General features: G+C 42.5%; 1 protein-coding gene across 1 annotated transcript; it reads left to right on the top strand.

Moving 5' to 3' along the window:
- The first annotated feature begins 1,221 nt into the window (after positions 1–1,221).
- LOC137900246 (microtubule-associated tumor suppressor candidate 2 homolog) lies at positions 1,222–22,969 on the top strand. The gene is made up of 16 exons (XM_068744308.1): positions 1,222–1,327; positions 2,634–4,648; positions 5,478–5,736; positions 8,486–8,700; positions 15,650–15,818; positions 17,140–17,238; positions 19,746–19,924; positions 20,008–20,133; positions 20,653–20,719; positions 21,234–21,448; positions 21,553–21,658; positions 21,744–21,817; positions 21,909–22,007; positions 22,108–22,227; positions 22,345–22,445; positions 22,546–22,969. Exons 1-16 carry the CDS (start codon positions 1,222–1,224, stop codon positions 22,967–22,969), a joined length of 4,374 nt encoding a protein of 1,457 aa, XP_068600409.1.
- Positions 22,970–24,066: the final 1,097 nt, after the last annotated feature.

The raw sequence follows: 24,066 nt of genomic DNA, 5'->3' as shown, positions 1-24,066 counted from the left end.
CCTTAACAGACACATGCACATGTTGTTCATGTGTTGCAGCATGCACGCTTTCACAAGAGAAGCAAATGAGGGTTGGAATTTAGAATTAATTGGGTAAACTGATAAATATTCTTTATTATATATGAATAACATCTGATGATGCTTTAACCTGATATGTATGATATCATCCGATCATTTTCCTGTTGCTTGGGGGGGATGTGTTGAGATGTTATTTACAGGCAGTGTTAAAAGTCTGAAACAAACACCATCTTTGGAGTGTGAGTGTTTCAGTATCTTAAGATTCAAACTACGTTCCATTAATCCAATTTAAACCTCTGCCATCTCCCCACTCCCCCAAATAGCTTTCATTGAACAAAAGGAAATATATCATCAGTGGGAATCGAGTATTAGGTGAGATATTAGATCATTAATGATCGCATCTGTCTGCTCTCTTCAGCTTCGACCAGGAAGTCGCTTTAGGAATGTGCTGTGCTTGCTCATTCTATGGAAGTTTAAATTCTTCTGGGTCGACTGCCATCCTTTCTGTATCCATCTGCATGTCTCCTCCTCCCACTTCATGTCTGTGTCTCGTTCTGTCACCCACGCAGGCTCGTCCGCATTCACCACGAAACGGAAGCACGCCATATTTAATTCTTCCCTCCGCTGTCAGAGAGGCGAGATGTCATCCAGTCATTTGTCACATTATGAAACAAGCTTTTTGTAATTTTATAGCAGCACTTGATAGGATAGAAGCTCAAATGCCTGTCTCTCGATGAATCTGATACTTCAGTGATGATGTAAAAGAAGAGCCCAGATTTCTGTCACCTCACATCTCATATATCTTTATCCATGGATGAAGGTTTAGTTGTGAAAGTGATGCATTGATGTGAATGTAAAAGCTATATGGGTGACCTTCACAATAACCCATGGCTTTCTATAGCTAACTGCATTCACGGGTAGAAGACTGAGAGGTCAGGATGTGTTTTCTCCCAGGGGCATGGCATCGTCATGACAACTGAAGCCATACTGGTCCATTGGCTTTGCCTCCTGCTGTTTTCTTGGAGAAGCTTAAACAGATTTCTTACCTCAACGATCTCTTACAATTATGGGGGGGAACCTGCCTTCATTACATTACCCCCTCTCTACTTGAATACTAATATCAGGCATGTCCTTTCTGGTATTTACATTCCATTAAAACATCCATCCATCACTGGGAGGAGACTCAGGTCCTGTCAATCAGTCATGGCCGACAATCAAAGTGGAGAGTGGACCCGAGAGAAAAAGAGAATGAGCAGACACCAAGAGAGAAAGAACAAAAGTGAAAACACTGGAGTGCAAACAGAGACAGGTGAACTAATAGGGCAAAATAAATGGGAGGAAAAACAATGCAAGGAGGAGAATCCGATGGAGGAAACATCAAACCAACCCTGTTAATGGTCGTCCTGCTTCCTCCAGTCCCTCCCATTCAATCATCTTTCATTGTACTGCATGAGCACCTGGGAGAAGATGTTAAAAAAACAAAACAAATTATCATTATTATTATTAAATGGGTGTGTCCCGGAACATCCCAAGTCACACATAATGTTTTATGTTTTTGAGCACAGTAGAATTTTTAAGTATATACTCAGACAGGATCTTTTGTTCTCTGTCTCCTTGGGTTTCGTGTATTGTCTGCCTCACCGTGGAGTGATGAGCAGTTTATTCCGGATCCACCACTGTCACCGAGTTTAGCTCTTCGCACCTCAAAACTGCTGTCATCAGCACAGCCTCCAGTGCTGCATAAGTGCCACAATCAATGTGGTACCCACTCTGCAATGCAACTCTGTCTCTTTGTCTCCCTCCATCCTCCTAGTTCGCTGCCTGTGCGCTTGCAATTAGCAAATGATTGGTTTGTACCCATTTAGAGGTAAATATTGTAGTGTCTCGTATCATTGGTCTCGGGCAGAATATGCACAGAAAATCTTACTTTGATCAATGTCTTCCAGCAGTATTTGATAGATAAAACATAGTGATATAAATAGATATCACAGTAGGTGAATATATACTGTACCTTTGGGTGTTAAAACTTTGTTTGATTTTCAATATTGCAGTCATTTTTTTTTTTTACCTTATTCGGCAAAATGTCATTAGAAAACACCCATTACTCTCTTTGTCCTTTCCGTCTGCATCAGATATTCATTCACTTAAAAACAATCTGTAGCATAAGCTATCCCATTTTTCTTCGCACCTGTCCATTTATTTTATGGACCCAATCAACATCCATGTTGTCATCATGAAATGATGAATGCATGCCTATTACTGCCAAGACCTGTTTATTGTAAATAGAAAGAATATAATGTCTTTGCCCTTTGTTAAACCTTCCTTTTTTGTCTTTTATTTCAGATTGAACAGACCTCCCAGATCTCACACACAGCTTTCTTACCTCACAGTAATTTTAGGACAAGGGGTGAGTCGAAGTGGAAAAAAAGATTTGATGAAGTGGAAGTGACATTTTATCCTTGGAATAACCAGCTGGAGGACCATTATCACACAGACCCTGTAGAAGAGAGCGAGAGAAGAACCTTCGTAAGTCCTAGATGGCCTCGGCACCTTGTATGCGTCTTTGAGAACACGGCATAATTGGTTCAATAGGAGTGTTCCAACTGGTTACCAAGGAACCAGGGTCAATGCTGACAGAGGAGAAAATATTTTAAACAAAACCCAGAGTCACTACCCTGAAGCTGGGGATGGCAATGCCAATCTGTTACCTTCAATTGCTGATCAAGAAGGTCAGAGACTGCTGAAGGACGCAGAGTACAGCACAAGCGCCATTCCTCCTTTGGTCTCTCGGAGCGAATCTCCTGACAAGTTTGCAATCTGGAGATCTGAGCAGCAACTAATGCAGCCTGAGCTCAGAGAGTTTGAGCTCTTAGAATGTCAGGAAATCCATACATTTCAGGGAAACAGAGATCAGGGGGGCAATGAAGAGTATGAGGAAGACGAGGGAGGAAGTATGAGAGATGGCAAAGATGAAGGTCCCATGTCTATATCCTCAAGCTCAACAACCAGCTCTGCTTCGGTGAAAGAGAGGAGAAATGACAATAAAAGCAACAAAATAGAGGGCCGAATAGAGGTGAAGAAAGTTATGTGCCATAGTACCGAGGAACTAGATGTACGTGTGACTGGCTCAGAAGAGCAAAAGCACATCAGGTCAAGCAGAACAAGAGACAGGGAAAGATGGAAAGGAAGCCTGAAGGAGTCCAAGTCCGAAACAAATGTCTTTGTCTCCAGTCTGTCAGCTGTTTGCCTCAGTGGGAGCTTATCGGGTCCTCTGGAGAGTGGTGAAGTGGAGTCTCCCACCAATCTGTGCAACTCAAAGACCAACCCGTATTCCAATACAAGCAGCACTACCTCAGCCCAAACCAGAAGAGGGGCAGCTCCTATTGATGCCAACCAGAACTTCCCACTATTGTATCCTCAGGAGAACCATGACCATGCTCAAAACTACAGCCAAGTTCAGAGACAGGTAGAGGGACTTCATCGCAGAAATGGATCGTCCTCTGATGGGGGGCTAGGCCAAAGGAGGAAGGCTGGGTTTGAAGAAAGGGCGATGCCACCTCGACGGCAACAGCTCGTAAGACCCCTCTGTCAAACTGAGATAGGAAGGGCCAGGAGCTTACCAGAACCCAGTGCTCATAAAAATGAGTCGGGACAATTGTCTTCCGTCAACCTCCCCACAGAGTCTCACAGTAGCGACTCAAACAGGAAGTTTACAAAGTCAGCGTTACGCGAGCCATCAGACTTCTCTTCTCTCTACAACACATCTGTCTCACAGCTCAGACAGCCCAACCCGTTGACCCAGAGGGACGTTCCACCAGCAGAAAACCCGCCAGACACAGCTTCATGGCGTAATTCAAGTCCTTCCAACCCTTCTGCTTCAGAGAAGAGATCACAGACTCAACTCACATACAGAAGAAATTGCTCGAGTCCCAACAGGATGGGAATTGATTCCAGGTCATCCACCCCTCCCGACTCCCCTCTCAGGACACCCCTGGGTTCACCACGCAGGCAACCCTCCATGTACATTGTGACCAGGAATGCCTCTGGTGTCGTCATCCCGTCGGGATGCAACCTCGGTTCTACAACAGCTCAGGGCAACAGTAACAGCTGTTTGAGGGCGCCACTCAGAACCAACGTAAGCACAAGTGGAATCCCCAAAGCGCCTCTCAACAACCAGCAGAGCTCTAACCACAACTCCACCTCCAAAGAGAGCTCCCCATCACCCAAAACGAAGCCTAAAGGAGTTCGCCCCAAAATCATTACCTATGTCAGAAAGAATCCTCAGTTTAAGGCCCAGGCTTCCGACGGAACTTATCAGGTATCATCTCTACCATCCCGGCTCTCGACTTATACACAGGGACCAACAGCCACTTCCCTAAAAGACACTCCTAAAGACCCCTCCAAGCCTGACCCAGAAACCAGAGGAGCCCCAGTACTCAGTGCCTCCAATCTGCTTTATGAAAAACATCGGCAAGAGATGCAGGCGAGCATCTTTCCATCAGGAATGCTGAGCAGGAGTATCAGGCCCCCTGGACGAACGCAAACTGTGCCGCCTGCACACACACACAGCCACACAGCACCCTCTAAACTGGGCTGTAAAATAGACAGTGTCTACGGGGCATCAATGGAGGTGAGTGTTATTTGCAGTATCCAGTTTCAGTTTGCATTCTGATTTGCCTTTTCTTTAGTCCTGTCTCAGGCTATCACGGAACATTCGCATGAACAGCAAAGGACAACAATAAAGCTTAATTATGACGGTTCCCTTATCAATTAGCAGAGAGTTAGTAGAACTCATTAGTAGAAAATAAACCGTTCTCATATACAGTTTGATATACTTTAAATACACAGAGACACCTATCAAGTTAATTGACTCTGCATCTCAGTCTCACTAGCTGGTGCCTGTAATTTCTGTCCCACAGTCAACCATGTATAATTGATCACAGTTCTTTGGCATTTTATTCCCAGTCTCGCAAGTGCTGCTCATTATCGCTTTAAAATCATTCCTTATTGATTCTGATTAAATAGCTTTATTGGGCATTCATATTCATGCAGCCAGACACCAGCATGTGGAAATAAATAGTTAAAACATTTATTTTTTAACATATGAACTGTATGTTAAGATTTTGTCCAGCACACAAAGAATAATTTAACACTTAATCTTGAATGTTTTGCCTGGAGACATTTATGTAGTTTTCCGGCAGGTATATATTATATTGTCTTTTAGCACAAATAATGTAATATCACCGATAATATCACAAGAGTGGTCTCTTGTGATATTATAAAGTCTCTTGTTTCGAGGCAGAATAATTCTAAATAATAATTGCCTTTAAATAAAGGAAAATAAGTTCTATTTAACTTGTCCTTTTACTTCAATGCGATTTGAAATAGCTTCAGAACTCCAGCACTGCTTTAAGTAAAATAAGATGATTTCATGATATTTTTCACGATGTTTATTCCAGATGGGAAAATCTGCCAGTTTTAAGGGGAGTGCTTCTGAGGATGCCCTGCAGACCCAGACAGCCGCTCAGGTCGGAGGAAACGGCAGTCTCCTGCGCGCTGGCCGAGGTCTGCGCCTGGGCCTGGGGGCGGTCGCCAGGACGACCGCAGGATCAATGAAAGGCAGAGGACCAGGTCAAGGACAAAGATCAATGCTGGTCTTCGGCCAACCAATCCAAACTGTCAGTCCAGCAACAAATCAGAGGAGCCAGGAAAATGCCGGTAAATAAAAATGATCACCATATTATCTGCATGAAAGCAAATGTGATGATGATGATGAATATATTTATGAGATAGAATGTTAGAGTACAAGTACAGTCACACAGTAGCATATATTACAGTACAAATAACGTCAAACATCCGGTCTAAGAGGAGCATTTCAAAAAAGCCCTTGCGGGCTTGTTTCCGTTGAAAGTCCTTCGTACATAATAAATGTCAGATTATTTGGCCTCTTTTGAGCAACTGTGTCTGAATTTCATTTCAGCAACCCAAAATGTGATACACTCGAGAGTTATGTGATCGCTCTTCTCCTTCGCTGTTTGACTGTTCCCCTCAAAGTGGCATGAGATGAAGGAAAGTCATTAATATGCGCTCTCTGAAATTAATTTTTGGCTCATCTAATTGGAAGGCTTTAAGAAAGACTCTGAGGGGACTTCTTCTGCTGCAGAAGGCTGCCATCTCCGAAATAATATAAATAAATAAACGGAAGCTTGCTCGCTCATATCAAATTTGTAATTCAGATGATCCGGATGGAAAGTCTGACTGCAGGTATATTGAAGTGTGACATTTGCTCATCACCCCACACACTGCCGTTTGGTTATGGAATTCATCACTTCCATCTATATTCAATCTGCTCTCTCTCTCTCGCTCTCTCTCTCTTAATTAAACACTTAACTTAAACCCATTTTCCTCGGTACACTCAAACATACAGATTCATTAAATTGCTCAGCAGTTGTGTTCTGACGTGCCTGCCAGGCTTCCTCGTCATAATCCCTATTAATGCATATGCACGGTGTCTCAGGGCCGCACAGCCCTCTGGGAACCACAACCTTTGAAGTGCAAAGCAATTAGCACTTAAGTAACATCAATATCTTCCCCCTGGAATAATCTTTCATCCCTGCTCGACCCTACACACACACACACACACTGCATGGAGAAACACCAGCTGTGTCGTGCGTGTCAGTGTCTGTCTGTGTGTAGATTATTATGGGGTTTCTGTTGTTTATTTTGCATTTTTGCTTTCTCCACAGAAATCCAGGAATGATAAAAATTTTCCGCCTTGTTTTTTTCCCCTTTCTTTATTACCCTCAGTGAATATCACAGTTTAATGCATTTGTAAAAAGGAAATCTCTGTCGATAATTAATTCTGTCTTTGGTGCAATAATAGAGACGATTCCCATGCAGGGAAGAATGTTTTTGCTGTTGATGAATTGCGCATGAGTTTGTAGGATTAATATTTTTTAGAGCCATATAGTGCCCGAGGAACGGCCCACGGGACTTTATAATGAGCTCTCATGAATGTTATTCCTAGTTTGGTCACGCGTAGGTCATTATGTAGGAAATCAACAGACGAACGAGACCAAAATAAATAGTTTTGTCTAACAAAGAAAGTCAGAGAGAGCGGACAGTAAAAGTCATATTAATAAATTCATACTCATTTTAGATCCTTATGAATAATGTGTGAGCTCATTCAGCAGTCCCTGATAAGGAAGATGTTTGCCAGCTTCACTTCTCTCCCCTCATTTTTCAGAGAGGACGAGTTGGGGGGGGGGGGGGGGGTCAGGAGGGAAAGGAGGGAAATGAGGACATTTAACTTTGACGATGCTGACCTTTTCACTTGGGAGAGCTTCAATCTAATAAACAGACCTCATAACAAAAGAGGGAGATCTTGAGGAAGGAAGGAGGGCATGAACAGTGTGAATGGTTGCTGATGATGCTGGGAGGGGAGGTACCCTGGAGATTTTGTTCCCTCTTTCTGCCCCAATTTGTTTATCTCTACCAAAAGAGCTTCTAATCTCCCTCCTGGATTTTTTGTCTTGTGTTGCTTTGATGGTTACCCTGCAGCAACGGCGTGAAGCATGCGGTTGTGCTGTATCAAGAGGAAAGGAAGCCCGTCCACTTTATCTTTGTAGCCAGCGTGAGATAATGCTCAGAATCTAAACCTTGAGCTTCAGACTGCGGCAGCCAACGTAACTCTTCTTGGATTTTCCCTCTGCCCACTGTGTGTATGTGTGTGTGTGCGTGTGTTCAGCCATGGCTGTTCATACCTGCACATTTCATCATTTTTTTGCTGTTAGAAACCAGAGATTATAGAGCGAGGGGGGGGGGGGGGGTTCTCACCATTACTCACTGACAATGTGTCCCACTATGGAGCTATGATTAGGTTTTCTTTCCCTCCCCCTTCTCTTCACAATTCCACTTCCACTTGTCTTCCTCTGCAAAGAGTCTTTCTCTGCGCTTCATTTTCTCTCTCTTTAATCCACCTTTAATTTTAGCCTTCAGGCCATAAATAATAACCAGGAATTACTGAACCTGTAAGATGACAGATCTAAATATCTCAATTGTAGCATTAGTTTTCTGGATGCAAGGCTGGTGTGTAAATTCTTCCGGAGCCAAAAGCACTTATTAGCAGGCCAATGTATATTGTTTATGTGTAGTTTTTCTACTTTGAATCATACCACGGAAAACTTCCTGATAGCCAGAGAGCTTAGTCGATGCATGATAATGAATGATTTTCCCTGATGAGGGGAAATAATAAATGTCACAGCTCTGCTGAATCCCGTGGATTTTCTTCGTATGATGGTGTTTAATGAGTATAAATAGTCAGTAAATGTGCGTCTGCTGTAGTCATAATGATGCTCAGGGATGGACTACATAAATTCAAAAGTATACCGACATCATTTTATTTTCAAATATACTTTTAACACACCAGAAACCTTGAATGGGATCCTTCATTTTGTGTCTCTAACAGAGGACAGAGTCTTTACCCATCATGATGCCGCTCAGCCCCCGGCTGCGATCTCCAGGTCTCCAAAAGCGAGCCAGTCGGGTCTGCGGCCCCCAAGCTCCAGCTGCAGCCGTCTCCCTGCGGGCCGCCTGGCAGCGTTTGGCTTCATCAGGAGCTCCAGCGCGTCCGCCGTCCCCTCGGTCCACCCTGCCGACAGTGCGCCGAGTGACCCCTGTAGGACAGCTCACCGTGAGTCCACCACCAGAGCGTATCATAGAATTTAAAGTTGTTTAAACCGATGTGTAACACATTATAATGACATCCTAACCCAAACTTTAAAATTAAAGGCCTACCAGTACTTTAATTAACGACATTTTTTTTTTTTACAACTAACAGTGAACATTTTAAAATGTATTGATAAATCAGTTGGTGCGTTCACAAATGCTCATCACCATCCTGTTTCTGTTTCAGAATTCCTTTTATTAATGTAGGTTGCATAAATAGCCCCCCCTCCCCACGTTCATTATGCTGCAGTTTGCTCTCTCTGTCTTCTTCTCTTCCTGAGCTCCTCCCAACTTAAAATGTGTTCTTCAAGCTCTTCAACAGCAAACAGAGAGCTGCAGCTTTGAGTGGCATCGTTCTTATAATGAGAACTTTATTTATGGAATAGCTGTAAGGATACAGTGCAGTGCAGCTTTCATGATGTCATGATGCATTCAAGGTCCACAATTCATTTGTGAATCAGTCACACATGACAACCCAAAAGCGTTATTTATATTAACTGCAAATTCTATTGAAAATGAATAATACATCAAATTGTAATCATTTTTATTCCATCTTGATTATAACTAACTAACTGGGACTAAGCTTTTAATTTTTAGATCCCACCCTGTCAGAGATCCACACCTCCATCTGTGTGACAATGCAGTGCATTGACATGTAAAGGGTGATGACACAACAATGAATAGATAGATAGATAGATAGATAGATAGATAGATACAAAATGACCCCATTCATGACAGCTCATCATGTTTCATCTGGTACAAAGCATGTAAGAACATCAGAGGACATGGTTCCCCCGACTCATCTGTTATTAAACGGACTCTAAACGAACAGAACAACAGTGTCATATTTACTGTTGTGTAGAGCTGAAGGCGGGTGCACGGTTATGATTTCTGCTGTGTTTTGCCACCCCGGTGGGTTAGTTGGCTGGATCTTTGGTAGCTGCATGAGTTTTTAATGCGACCTACATACGGACTGCTTATTCTTCCTCTCCCAGTTACAGTCGACGTAAGCACCTTCACCCTCACGCACGCCAGGCCCGTGTTATGTCATCACTCCGTTCCTTTATTCACCCCCCCCCTTTCTGTTCTCACACTTTTTCATTTTTCTCCAGTTGGATGAAAATGAATGCAAGCTGTGTTGTAATGTGGAGCAGGCACCCTTTTAGTGACTATGAGTTCCTTCTCCAAGGCACAACATCTTTATTTGTTTTTACGTACGAAAATGTGTCATACCTGTTTCATGCTGGCTTACCTATCAGTGTTATCATTGTTTCCATCAATTTGCTGGTAGGCATCAGACTCAGAAATCTAATTTATTAAAGCATATGGGATGGGCTGGATCTCGGATATTAGTCCAGTTAAAACATTAACTTCAAACCTCATAGTTTGGGTGCCGCATGATGAATATTAATATGTTGTTGTTGTTTTGTCATTTGACCAACTTAAAAGTTAAAAAGAAATTGGAGACATTTCAGTCAGTGTTAAGTTTTATATTTAAAAACGATCAATCAGTGAATTTTTCACACAACATTTTTAAAACCTAAGATAAAGAGGGGCGGAATGTGGAATATTAAAGTGTATCAGAGTGACAATTAAAAAAACAAACATTTGTAGATAATTTACATGTGAAATACTGACAGGAGAGGATTTTTCTTATACTCAAACTCAATTTTAAGAGTTACGTGATTGTCAGGTGAGTTCTTACACATCAATCTACCAAGCATGTCTTGGAACCACAGGAACTCGGTGCCTCCTTTAGCAGCAGAGAGAAGAAAGGCTCTGAGAAGGAAACATCATTGAGGAGTAGGGCAATGGGGAGGAAACGATTGCTGCACTCCAGCAAAGTGGGTTAAAGGAATTATCTCCGGAGTCTAAACTTCCCACTTTTCATATGAACGTGCAGCTGTGCTCATACAGGACGTGTCCATGTGGATTTGTGTGACTGTGAGGAGGCAGAGGCAAAGGATTGCAGAATATTGCAGAATATTAGAGGATTGTGTTCATTAAAATTCAGCAAACTAAGAAAACATGTTTTTTCTTTTATTCCTTTTATCCCCCCCACTACTTTAAAAATTGGATATGTCTGCCAAAGAGCCAATAACACGACATGGATTGAGAATGTTTGCAGCATTGAAAAATTAAATTTAATGTGTCGTCCCAGAAGCAGTGAAGCAGTACTCACAAATACCTCCTGAGGTGAGCGAGCAATTACCTTTGGTAATTGGGGCTGTACTAATGTTTTAGTATTGTGTGAGTATTTTATTCTAAATTAAAAAAAAATCTGTGGATTACTTGGAGAAAAAGAAATAATAGCTGCACGCTGAGGTAATCATTGCAAACCTGAAATTAACCGGACTGTTCTTAATACTAGTTTGCATATTTCGGTACACATGTAAGTACAATTTGAGCATTTGTTGCGCATAAGAGGGGATGTAGATGGTTTAATATGGCATTGATTATCCAATACCAGAATCCTCCCTTGAGCCGAGCAGCTTCAGTGAAGAGAGATCACAAATGCACATAATAAAGCAAAGGACAGCATGCTAATTACACTGTGATTGACAGGATCCATGTAATCGCTGATAGGAGAAGCAAGCAAGCAGAGGGCTGATGAAATCTGTGTCTGAGCCGCACCGACTCCGTGACGGAAGCACATTGGCCAAAAGCAAACATTGTGTTATTAGAGCACGCTCACCTCTATGCATCACCTCTAAAGGTGATAATGAAATCGTGCGAAGCAAAAGAAGAAAATGGAAAACTGAGCCGACAGCTTGACGCGTAGATGGCGAGCTGAAGGGACATGCAGATAAAAGGACAACATTTTGTTGGTCAAAAGGAGCAAAGAGGAGATGAAAGGGAAAATGGAGAGCAGAGAAAAGCGTGGATGGGGTTGGTGCAGGCAGGAAACAGGATGCCATACCCCAGATACCATGGCTCTGATCGGGTCTGTGAGTCATAGCTTGCTGTGAACAGATGGTTACTATGGTGCATGTGCTCATGCAGATATTCCTGTCTGCACACACACACACTACTAGAGCAGCAAATTGGATGGGCTAATTAGATATGGCTGCCATTCTGTGGCCGAGGAGCGAGAGAAACCAACTTGGCAGATGCTTGCAGCAGCAGCTGCATGAGAATGGTCTCAACATGCCTGTTCTTTAACTGAAAGACTCCAGAGGATTTTATCCAGCTCCATGTTGATCACCGTTAATGCACTTAAGAGGAATCCTGTGCTGTAAAAACAACAACAACGGTTTTGAGAAGGATACCTTCAATTTACAGTAAATAACAATATAATCAAAGTATATGTGATTAACTGTAATAATCCTGGACAGATTTTGGAGTTATTAAAGTACTATTGTCTGTCCATCCACCCATTTTCCTAACCGCTTATATACGTAACATAAAGTTACGTATTACTTTAAATGATTGCAACTTTTTTTTATAGATATCTCTGTAACAGCAGCCAAATACAACACAACCTTAACAAACTGAACTAGACTGCTGAATGAAAGGTGCAGCAATAAGCTGATCTGCTACGCACTGACTGCTGCATGTAACGCTGGCCTTCGGTGCCTGGTTCAAGGACACTTCAGCAGCTGTGAGTCTAACGGTCACTGGGTTGGAATTCATCTGGTTACAAGATGACTACTGGCTCACAGAGGTCCTCATTTAACTCCTGAATTGGATCTTCATCCAGAAAAGACCTTTATCTGCAGACATTTTTTTTTTTTTTTACCAGCCCTTGTGTAGCCGTTGGTTTCCTCTTCAGGTTTCAGTAAACGCTTGTCCACTACAGAGCAGCAGTGAGCAGCTGTTAAGCTGCCATAGTCAGACCACTGGAGATTCAAGTTTACGTCATTTAGATTCGATGCTCCTTGCAATCAAGGGAGGAATTTGTTGTTGTTTACAGATCCAGACTTAAAGCTACCGATCTGCAGTGGGTGATGCAGAAGGAGGCCGAAAAGAAGAAAGTTTCTCCTTACTCCTCATTCCTACTCTGAGCCAGGCAGAGCAGGAGGAAGACTTTACTGCATGTCGGTCCCATTGTCTTGGCATTTGGGTTCTCGGAGTCCGAACTCCATAACCCTGAATCTAATTTACTCTGCACACACATTCTGTGATACTAACAAACAATGACACTGATTTGCATGCAACTAAAGCTCAGTGTTAAAATGAAACCAAATGTTCCCTGACTGTTTGGACAGATTTCCAATTTTCTCTCAGGAGAGCATGAAACATAAAATGGAGAGTATAATATGTGCATAAATTATACTTTGAATGATGGATGATGATGATGATGATGACAGGCATTTATACCAACTCAAAGCGAATCTCAGGAAGCGGCAATTAGCAAAGGACGAAAATATCTTCAGGCTTAATTTCACACAATGTGAACTGATCCCAGCAGATATCTGTCGGTGAGAACACGGAGTCAAACGTCAGGCACTGTTCAAATTGGATTTAACTCTTTTTGTTTTAACAGATCAGTTTCAATTTATATAAACTGTGTGAAGTCTGTGTGAGTGATTTATCTATTGGATTTCATGATTATCTGACAATTTCACAAAAACACAACAATTAAGCAGCAGACACATTTTCTTCTTTGTAATAACAATTTGTTTTTGTTAATTTCTTTGTTCAGTTTATGTTTGTTTTTTTGCTTGCAAGATAAATAATATATATTTTTAGGTTGTTACTTTCTTCACTTTTTTCTGCTAATTTTATATGGGATGTTATACTGTTATACTTTATTACGCTCGATTAAAAACAGTAAGAATTATTTTCCCATTACACTGTGGGTTTTGATTTTTACCTCCAAAAACATATGATTACAATTCTAATAAATAAATCATATAAAAATTAATATATCATTAGCTCCTTCTTGCAACATTGCTCCTTGACCAGCCACATAACAAAATAAAAATGCATCAGACTCAAAAATCTAATTGAACAATGGATAACAATCAGTTTTACACTGAATATCTTGATTTTTGCAAATCCACTGACCCTCTTTTCATCTCTTCCCAAATTCCTCCCATAAATCCATTCATATCTGCTGCTGTTTATTGTTGTTGTTGGCAAATATTTGTACGGTATACGGTGACATTTTAAATATTCACTTATTTCACAAGGACTGCACATTTTCGCTTGCTCTGCATGTCAGCTGTTCACCTGAGTGTGTGCTGCATGCTGCACCATCATCAAATTCTTCAGGACAGAAGAGTAGCTTAGAATGTGAATATGCTGATTTAGCTAGTGTGGATGGGTTTATGCCATGAAATGAAACACCTCCGAGGTGGAATATTTTCAATCAAACTGAACTCGGTACTCTCGTGTGGCTATATTGCCACTTTCCACCAAGGGAAATCCAGCAGTGAAGATAGAAATTGATCTGAGAATGTACAGATTGTGTGTTTTAATATCTGTTTATACAGAGATACAAGCATCAGCATTTTTCTACTTCCATTAGTTTTGCTGGTAGGTGCAAGATGCTTCAATAGAACGGCATCCCACTGAGTGACTGAGAACCATTTTTGTCATCTGTTGCCACTTGAACATGGTCCCCTTTTTATGTGCTGTATTATTCATCCATCGTCAAACTACCCTAAGATAGCCTCTACTCTTTCACGGCGCGTCATTTTCATTTTATGCCTTTGATTAATTTGCTTACTTCATCCTGATCCAGTATAAAATCCACTTCCTTCTTTTTCCTGTCCCTTCTTTGCTATTGGCATTTTGCTTTACTTGCCAATCAGCTCCTGGAGTATCTTGGGGATGATTAATGAAGGGTTAAATAATACAAGGCCACATGTGACACAACATGAGCAAATGAGAAAATAAAGGCATCCTGCAACTGATATTTTGAATGGTGATGGATGCCATTTATTGCCACTTTTCAATGTAACCTGGTATATTATATAATGTAAATTGCTCTGTGGTATACATTAGTGATGGGTTAATGATATACCCATGTCTTGATGTCCCTGCAAGAAAATGAATCCCCAAAATGGAATTTGTGAAAAAAAAATGTTTTGCCTTATATACAGCACCTTAACTCTTCATGTTCGTTTAATAATTGCGACCCTTCGACACCGGTGAAAAACAAATTGGAAGAGGAATAGTTGGAAGCTGAGGTGTGTGAAGAAAATAAATGAATTTAGACAGACTAAAGCCTAAAGGTATGCACCAGTGCTGTTTACCTGACTACATAAAACGCACAGTCACCTCTCTTGTCTCTACATATTTCTTGCATATTTATTTGTTTCCTGCTTTTTCTGAAGACACCAGGCTCCCTGCAGTGCGCAATTCAACTCCTGAGCACCGGAGGGAATGAAGTGAGAAGCAATATACACCAAAGGAAACTCCTGAGACAGCTGCTCTCATTTCGTGTTTTTGTGTGCTATTTGCCGTCACGTTTTCTAAATTGCCCCAATCGCCGTGAATGCTGGGAGATGAGTGCCGTTGCTGCACCTCGCCATCACCATCTTGTGGTTTTTTACATGCAACTTAATGTTTATTCCAGCTTTGGAAAAGCGCGGGCAGTCTCTTGTGTCATTATTGACTGAGGATGAGAAAATGAGCAAGGATATACATAAATGTGAGAATTTCTGCTTTGCAACAATCTAGTCGCCGTTTGATTGTCACCGCACTGTGGCACAGGATAAGCAATGACGATGATCAGTGCACGTCTGTGTGAGTGTGCATTGTCTTTTCCTGTGTGTACATGCACTCGTGTCGAAGCATCGATGTGTAAATATCTGTTGGAGCATTTCTTACTTGTATGGATTTAAAATGTAGATAAAACAGACACGGAGATCAAGAGATAAAGAGACATTTGAGATGCTTTAAGGAGAGTTAAATGTCTGAAACAAAATAAACTTAGAGAAAATGTGATTCTGTTCCAGGTCTGAGTACGAGTGAGGAGCCTCCTCTGCTCAGAGTGACCACCAGCCCTCCATTGGCCGATCACCAGAGAGGTCCACCCTGCCGCAGCGTCAGCCTTCAGCCACCCTCTACTCCAGTCCTGCCCCGGCGCTACCTGCCTCCACAGCCACGCAGCTCTCCCGGAGGTCAGTGGAGATCTCATAGGAGGACAGAGCATGAAAAATATCAGATCAGGATGTCCTGTCAACATTAGCCAGAGCAATAGAACGTGTTTCTGAAAGGAGCAGGCAGTGCACGCTGCAGCTTCACGCAGGGAGAGATGTAGATTTCCACAGGGAACAGACGGGCTGTTCTCACATGTACGGTGAAAAATGTAATACATGATGTACATTATCAAGTGGGTTCCAGCATCTAGGCCCATGGGAATGTTTGGAAAGTGTCAGGCAACGGGATTAAATGTTGTGATAGGAAAAAGTGACTGTTTATTTCACAGATGCTGACAATCCACAGTTAAAACATGCCGTGCTATTAAGAATAAGAATGAGAATGCAACTCCATAACATTTTATTTATGTTTTATTTTACTTTTAATACGTTTGCATTAGGATGTCAGGGCATTCATTGTATTCAGTACGGATAAATTCATTTTGACTATTTATTCCAGCGTATGATGGCAGCATTTTCCAGCCTCGAGGAATATAAAGTCTTTTTTGTTTTAGAGATTTGGTGAAATACTGTATATGAAAATACAGACATATTTAGCCTGCTCTGCGTAGCCTGCTGCAAACCAATGTTTACAAGCTCGGCTGGCTCTCAGTGTGTCGGGTGATTGGACCAGTACAGGAAGTGATGCTTTTTACACACACCTTGCAGTATCACACTATCACAGTGTGAGGATATACTCACACTCACTGCATGTCTTTGGATGGAATGAGAGACAATGAACTCTATCAAGTTCAACACACGTTCGTTCGCACAGTTGTATTGCGCTGTTGAAGCAAACGGCTTGATGATGAATTATTGATAAAGAAATACCCCAGGATGCCCGTCTGTCTGAAGATCATACAGTAAAAACACTTCTAAACTTCATATTCCATTTGTTATCTCTACACAGTAAACACACGCGCAGGGTTTTTTAGGGTGGATTTGTTCCAACCCCCCCACCCCCCATTACAGGTTTAACAAGTTTAACTAGTTTTTACTTTCCTTTCCACCCTCCCTGCTTCACAACAAATACACAACAAACCCTAACCCACCACCACCACCACCAGAATGCTCCACTTCACTTTGACCAGGAGTCCTGTGGGACATAGTTAGAGGGCACAGCAGGAGCGAGGCTGCTGGAAATGAAAGCGTAGGAGAAAGATTGAAGCAATGGAACAAGAAGTTGATGGAAAATGATAGTTGGGTTTGATGCATTAGTAATTCAGACATTCTGAAGATAAATCAGCTTCTGTGTGAAGTTAAATAACATCTGTGGTTGGATTGTATCTCTGTTGAATGACAGTTGGCAGGAAGGATTTTCAGCGGAATTCTGAAGTCGCCCGTTCTCTCCCATCTTCGCCAAAGAGGCTGGCGGTGGTTCCGCCCAAACCTCAGTCCCCAGGTGAGTCTTCTCTCATTTCCAGAGCACAGCAATTGCAACAAATATGCAAGTGGTTACGAACAGCTGCCCTTATTCTCCTTTTAGCCGATAGCAATGGCACGATGGCTTGCCATGAGTGTAAAAAAATACATCTCACAGGACCAGAACGTTCAGGACAGGACTTTTCTCAGCACACTTTAAAGCATTAATGATGGCTCCCTTTTATTCACGTGTGTCTGAGTGCGTGAGCGTGCGCCATCCTCCTTCAAACCCCGGGTATCATCTGTGCAAGAGACAACGACTGGCCACTTAAAGCTGTCCTGTTGTAATTTAACCTTCCGTCCTGCTGCTCCTCCTCATGCAGTTCACTGTTTTTCCATAAATAGTTGTATTCATATTTAACCGACTCACACAGACACGCGGCTGAATCCGTGCCGTCTGGATGTTTTCTTCTCTTGGCTGTACTATTTTTTCACAGATTGTAGAAGGCCTCCATCGCTTCTTGCAGAGTTGACACGCATTCCCTCAGCCTAACACCTCTCCTCCTTTTCCCACTTCCCTTTTTCTCACTAAAGTGCTGCCGTTAATGTCCTTGTCTGAACGGCACGTTGAGCGGGACCCCGTCTTCTCCCACGCAGACACTAAAGGAGAACTTTCGCCTCCTCCTTCCCGTTCTCAGAGCGGCAGCATCTTTGAAGCTCTGATAGCCATGTTTTTAACGATGCACTTCAACGCCTCAGCATGAGCACATGCATAGACACGGATCATCAATCACCTTGGATTAGTGCAGCGATTGTCTATCAAATAACTAGCGGATTGTCACAAGCATGCATTCTCACACACTGCATTTACCCTGCTCACCTTCTCTTCACAAAACAATAATGATAGACAGTGGAACAATTCCCGGCACTTCTGCAAGCTGGGATGTTCCTTTACTTAAGGAGACAGTGCATTGACTTATCCTAACCTAATAATTCTATTAGCAATTAAAATCCTAATAATTAACCCTAACTTATCCAAACTTTATCATAGAATATCAGGACTTACATAAAGGGAGACTTATATTTTGTCCCCCAAAGGAAACCAGGAAAGGCATTTGCCTGCAATGAAGCTATCAATACAGATTTATTTACTCACAACATGAGTAATACACACAGATGTACCAACAGATGTCTGCACCCCGTTGTTTTTCTCATTGTTTCTCGCGTAGTTATTCCTCCTCCATTAACATGCTGCTAGCGCCTGCATCCAGCCATATAAACTCATTTGGCATTCATACAGTTCTACATATCCTCAGGAAGAAGCACATTTGTGTTTGTGTGTGTGTGTGTGTGTGTGTGTGTGCGCGCGCGCGCGCGTGCGTGTGTTTTAAGACTTCTAGTCATTTTCAAAGAATAAGATTCTTTATGTGCCTGCAAGGCAAACTTACTGATGAAGATTTAATACTGAAACATTTACTTATATTTGCATTTTTGCACAATTTTAGAAACAAAGCCTGGATTATTAGATGTTGTTAAAACAAATGTTTCTCACTTTCTGCTTTTTCATGCTCATTTCCTTCAGAAAAATGCCTCAATGCAGGTTTTAGTCACATACATTCACATTTGCAAGTACATATCTTCAAACAATTGGTCTTAAACATCCAACAAACACGGAGGAGGTCTATGTCTTCCCCATAGTTCTGCGTTATGTGTCTGCACTCTGTCCGCTCATTTCCTCGCAGCCCGCAACCTATTCCATATTCTATCCCCCTGCCTCCCTCTAACCAATCTTTCACTCATTACCTGGGACCCTACACCTCACCCTAGCCTCAGGTTGTCTTGGAAACGGCTACTTCATGCTTCAGCAGTCCTGGATGTGGCAAGTGAAGTGAAGCTGCAGCGATTTAGTATATTTCGCGTGTGCAGACATTCAGTCTGTGCAAACGTACAGAAGGAACATTTTAAAAGAATGCACTCACTCCCTGTTATTGTGTTGCAATGCTGTGTTGTCTACACAAGCTATGTGCTCACGATACAGACCCATCGACCGACACGGAGGTCAATCTGACCACCTTTATGTCAACTGCAGTTTAATGGTAATTTCCCTGCAGTATTAATGGGATCTTTGCTTTGAATATCCCACACATAGTACACACAGCAAGCAAAGATTAACAGAGTCTATGCATTATTTCATACTGCTAAATCCTTTCTTGATACTGATGAGATTAGATGGTCCATCAGACTGGGAGTCACTCCAAGGCTTCATCTGGAAGGAAGATTCAATTAATTTAGTGTCATTTGTCATGAGAACATCGTCATTAGCAATAGGTCAGGTCAAGTCTCCTCTAAGCCCGTAATCACGCATTTCATTTTTTTAGATATTTAAAAAATGAGTTCATCAATAATAGATAGAGCATTTACATGTAAATGGCTTCATATCATTTTCCCCTGTGGTTTCCCTGAGGAAGAATGAACATTCTCACGTCGACTTATTTCCAATTAGATTTAAATTTCTGTGTTTGTTTGTTTTTCTCCCTCTCCCTGCAGTCCAGTCTTCACCGCGGCCCGCTGCGGCAGTGCGAGGGTCAGCTCTCCCGGGGTCTCCTCGTCAAGTAGCTCCCCTGAGACTGCAGCAGGAGAACCTGCAGAGGGAGAAGGAGGAGGCTCAACAGAAAGAGAGGCGAAGGCAGGAAGAGGAAAGAGAAAAGGAAATGCAAAGGGAAGAGGTGAGTTGTAGGGAAAACCTGCAACGATACTCAGAATTGGTGCTATTTTTGCGTACTATATTTTATGCCTTTTATCCACATAGGTTCATAGGCTGCAGGGACGCTGTGAGCAGCAGGAAAGGCAGCTTAGAGCACTAAGAGATGAACTGAGGAAGACTTCCTTGGGTCTTGAGGCCTTCATTATCACCACTCAGCATTACTGCCTCAAGGTAGAGAACACATACTGTATTCAACACCATGAGGTGAGATTCCAGCATGCATCCTGAGCAGGTTGCTAAGCGATGGTGTCTGTGGGGAGGGTCCTCCAGAGTTCAGTGTGTCACTCAGCAGGCTTCATCCAGCTCTCAGTGTCGGTGGGATGATTAAGTTTCTGAAGTGCTATAATGCTGCTGTCAGGCTGCAGAGGAACTTCCTGACTTCTTCATGACTCCTGTCTGAGTGCTGCAGGTCCTGTCCCACAGTTTAGGGACCTCTACTGGGAGGTCTGTTTAGGTTAGAGCTCCACCTGCTGGACGCAGCTGGATACAACAAGCTGCATTATCATCCAATAGCTCTTTAGCATTTGAGAATTATTATTCTTAATCAAGAGGCCACATCAGCAAAATAGACTTTACACATAGGCACATGTTTTTATTAACATACTTCATAATTCAGAATCTAGAATTAGTAGTTTATATGGTACTTGTAACCTGCACTACGTCACTGTCTTGTTTCTTTAACATTTTCAGAATAAAACTGCCGAAGAAAAACAAAGAAAATTGTCCTTGGAGATGCAAAAGATCAGAGAAGAAATGGGTGAGTGAGAATCAATGTTTGACCAAAGAAACTAAACACCTAACTAATCAAATAAGAGAATAGAACCTTTTTCATAGCAGACATTTTACAGGTAAAACACATACATTACAGATGATATAAACAATGACTGGTCGCTGAAAGTGGCGATAGTGACCCTCATTACCAGCCACGGGATATCGGTGGCCCCACAACGAATGTAGCTAAAATGGAATAATGTTTTTATGAATTATACACGGGACAAAATTGTCTTGAATAGGGTCTACGTGTTGAGGAAGCAGTTTCTTCTTTTCTTTGTGCTTTTTTTTAAAACAAATTAATAAATCATCTTTATATAAAATATAAAATGAATGCAACATAATCCTGAACTCAAAATCTCAAATCAAAGTTTTCTTTTTTAGTATTATATCTGACTAGAATTATTTAGCCCAACATAAATTTGTACAGTCTTGAAACTATGAGTATTCTGTATTCCATCAACAACAACATCATAAAATATGGACTACTTCATGCGCAGCGTCCAACTCAGCACGATGGGAGAGACTCCATCGGGAAAAGACAGCGCTGGAGGTGGCGTTTGAACAGGAGCTGCAGGAGCTGCAGCTGCAGCAGGAGGCAGAGCTGCTCGCTGTGGAGGAGGGACTCAGGAAGTGTCACTCAGCGGAGGCAGAACATCTGAGGGCGGAACATCGGTCAGAGATGGAGGAGCTAAGGACTCAGCAACAGGAACAGGTGAGGGGAAGACATTTTTATATTAGCTTTGATAAAATGTGAATAATTCTGGTGTCAAGTCTTAAATGGGTATTGTTTTGTGCGTGTGTGTGTGTGTGTGTCAGGTGGAGGAGATGACGATTAACCACCAGGGAGCCAATCAGGAGCTCAGAGACATGCATAACATCACCATGGCAACCCTGCACGAGGAGCACGCCCGTACAATGAGAGGCATGAGTTCCAACCTCGCAGCATGAACCCAGCACTGCTCGAAACATCAACAAACCGTTTTCATTGTGCTTCTGACTGTCTGCAGACCTGAGGAAAGCCCACGAGCAGCAGAAGGTGCTTCTTGAAGAGGATTTTGAAAAACTCAGGCTTTCTCTACAGGTACGATTCAATTAAACATGTATGTCGATGCGCGCTGCTGTGTACTAATGTGTTGTTTCTTACTGTTTGTTGTCTTTGGATGTTTGTGCAGGATCAAGTCGACACTCTCACCTTTCAGAACCAGAGTCTTTGGGACAAAGCCAGACGATTTGAGGAGGCTTTGAGGAGGAGCACGGATGAACAGATAATTGTATGTTTCCTTAATAACTATCCAGATTTGATCTGTTCTTTCATCCTGTCTGTTGTTTTTGTCCTTTTACTTTGGGAATGTGCTTGTGTTTTCACAACAGGATGCTCTGGCTCCGTACCAGCACATCGAGCAGGATCTGAAGAGCTTGAAGGAGGTCGTGGAAATGAAGAACCAGCAGATACACCAGCAAGAGACGAAGATCTCTGACCTGGAAAAAGTGGTAGGCTCAAATGAGCTGTCCCAAACCTCCGTCACAAATATGCACACTGGAGACACGTGGTTGTCATCGTGCACGATTAATAAAATTTTGCTCCGTCTTTGTGTTCTGTTTTTTGAGCAGGCCCAAAAAAATGTAACCCTTGAGGAAAGGGTCCAGGTTCTGCAGCAGCAGAACGAAGATCTGATGGCTCGTGTTCAAATGAACCTAGCCCTCTCCAGGTCATTATTGCATCATCATCACCACTAGCAACAGTAACATGGGGTGTCATGCTACGTGCTCCTTGATGCTGGATTCATCCGTGTTGTACATTTCCTGCAGGCAACTGTCGGAGGAGAACGCAAATCTGCAAGAGTCTGTCGAGAAGCAGAGCACAGAGAAGAAGAGGCTGAGTCAGAACAACGAGGAGCTTCTCTGGCGTCTCCAGACCAGTCCCCTGATTTCCCCCGCCTCCTCCCCTCTGCACCGCTCCTTCTCCTCCTCCCCAGTACCATCATCCCCGTTCTTCTGCCATTCACCGCTCGCAGGGTGTGACTCCCCAACCCATTGCCACGGCCGCCGCCAGCAAGCTCAATATGACTCTCCCTCTCACAGAGCCGCCACCAATCAAAATCTCTCCCCAGGGCCAGCCACGCCCACTCACGGGGCAGCATGCAATCAGAATTACTCCCCTGGCCCAGCCACGCCCACACACAGGGCATCAGCCAATCGCTCTAACTCCACTTCCTGTTTTAGCTCTTTGTAGAGACAAATAATATCCCGTCTCTTTTCTTCCTCCGTGTCTCATCTCTCCTAGTTTACTTTCCCTTTTGAACAGTGTCATATTATCGAAAAATAAGGGCTTTGGTTTCAGGTCATGGGGCAAACTGTAAAGATGGGGTCTGACCACTGCGATTAGATGTCTCACATCTGTTGGTGTCACGTGAAACTACAGTGTGAAGCGAGAAAACGAATGTTGCATATTGGAAAATGTAGTCAGCTGAGTTCAGTCCCATTTCCCCAATCCCATCTTGTATGTAGGCAGGAAAGGTGGACTGTAAATACTTTAAGATAGTCTTAATATAGATAGATAGGACAGTGTTGACGTGTAGTGTAGCTTCCCTGCGTGGGTAGACACGAGTCCCCGTAGACAGAAACAGTACAGACGGAAAGTAGCATGCTTTAAAAACATTGGCCATGTCCTTGATTAACAGACTTCACTGGGAATTATGTCCTCATAGAATATTCCCATGGAAAGATGAACTGCGATTTTTGTCCTCTGGTAAACTCCCCAACAAAGCGCCTTTTCCTCTTGCCACCAGCAGAGAACAAACCGCATATTAGGGCTTTGGAATGAATATCAGTTTATCAAGGCGAACCATAATTTGAAGCCCATTTGTGGCACATTTGACATTTTGTAATTCGTTCAATGCCGATAGTTGTCCTTGCCTGGGACCAGCCGACCTGGAATCCCAGCTAGTTTACCTGCAGAATAAAGAGGACTTACGTTTTCAGAGTTTGCAGGGTCTTCCTACAGCGTCTCGCAACGCAAACTGCTCTTCAAGCCGTAATCCCTCAGGTCAACTTGCAAAAACAACATCTGCCATTTTGTATTTACCTCAACGGGAATGTGCAGTTTGTTGTCTCTTTAGCTCAGCAACAAACAGTATACCGTAGTATATAAAATGCACAACTACCAGGGAGTCCAAGTTAAAACCTGACAGGATGTTTTAAATGTTGCTTTCATATCCACTTTATTTGTTACATGAATTTTGCTACTTAAGCAAGAGTGTACTGTAAAAGTCTTCCAGTCTTATATGAAACGTATTATTGCTGTAAAGTGTGTCGTGAATAAGCTCGAGC

Source organism: Brachionichthys hirsutus, chromosome 10, assembly GCF_040956055.1.
Source record: "Brachionichthys hirsutus isolate HB-005 chromosome 10, CSIRO-AGI_Bhir_v1, whole genome shotgun sequence".
Lineage (NCBI taxonomy): Eukaryota > Metazoa > Chordata > Actinopteri > Lophiiformes > Brachionichthyidae > Brachionichthys > Brachionichthys hirsutus.
The sequence above is the reverse complement of the archived record's forward strand: the minus strand, read 5'-3'. Positions and strand labels throughout refer to the sequence as shown.

Coding starts and splice junctions, on each gene's coding strand:
- LOC137900246 (XM_068744308.1), top strand. CDS start 1,222: ATGGCCGACAATCAAAGTGGAGAGTGGACCCGAGAGAAAAAGAGAATG. Junction 4,649..5,477: donor TCTACGGGGCATCAATGGAG/GTGAGTGTTATT, acceptor TGTTTATTCCAG/ATGGGAAAATCTGCCAGTTT. Junction 5,737..8,485: donor GAGGAGCCAGGAAAATGCCG/GTAAATAAAAAT, acceptor TGTCTCTAACAG/AGGACAGAGTCTTTACCCAT.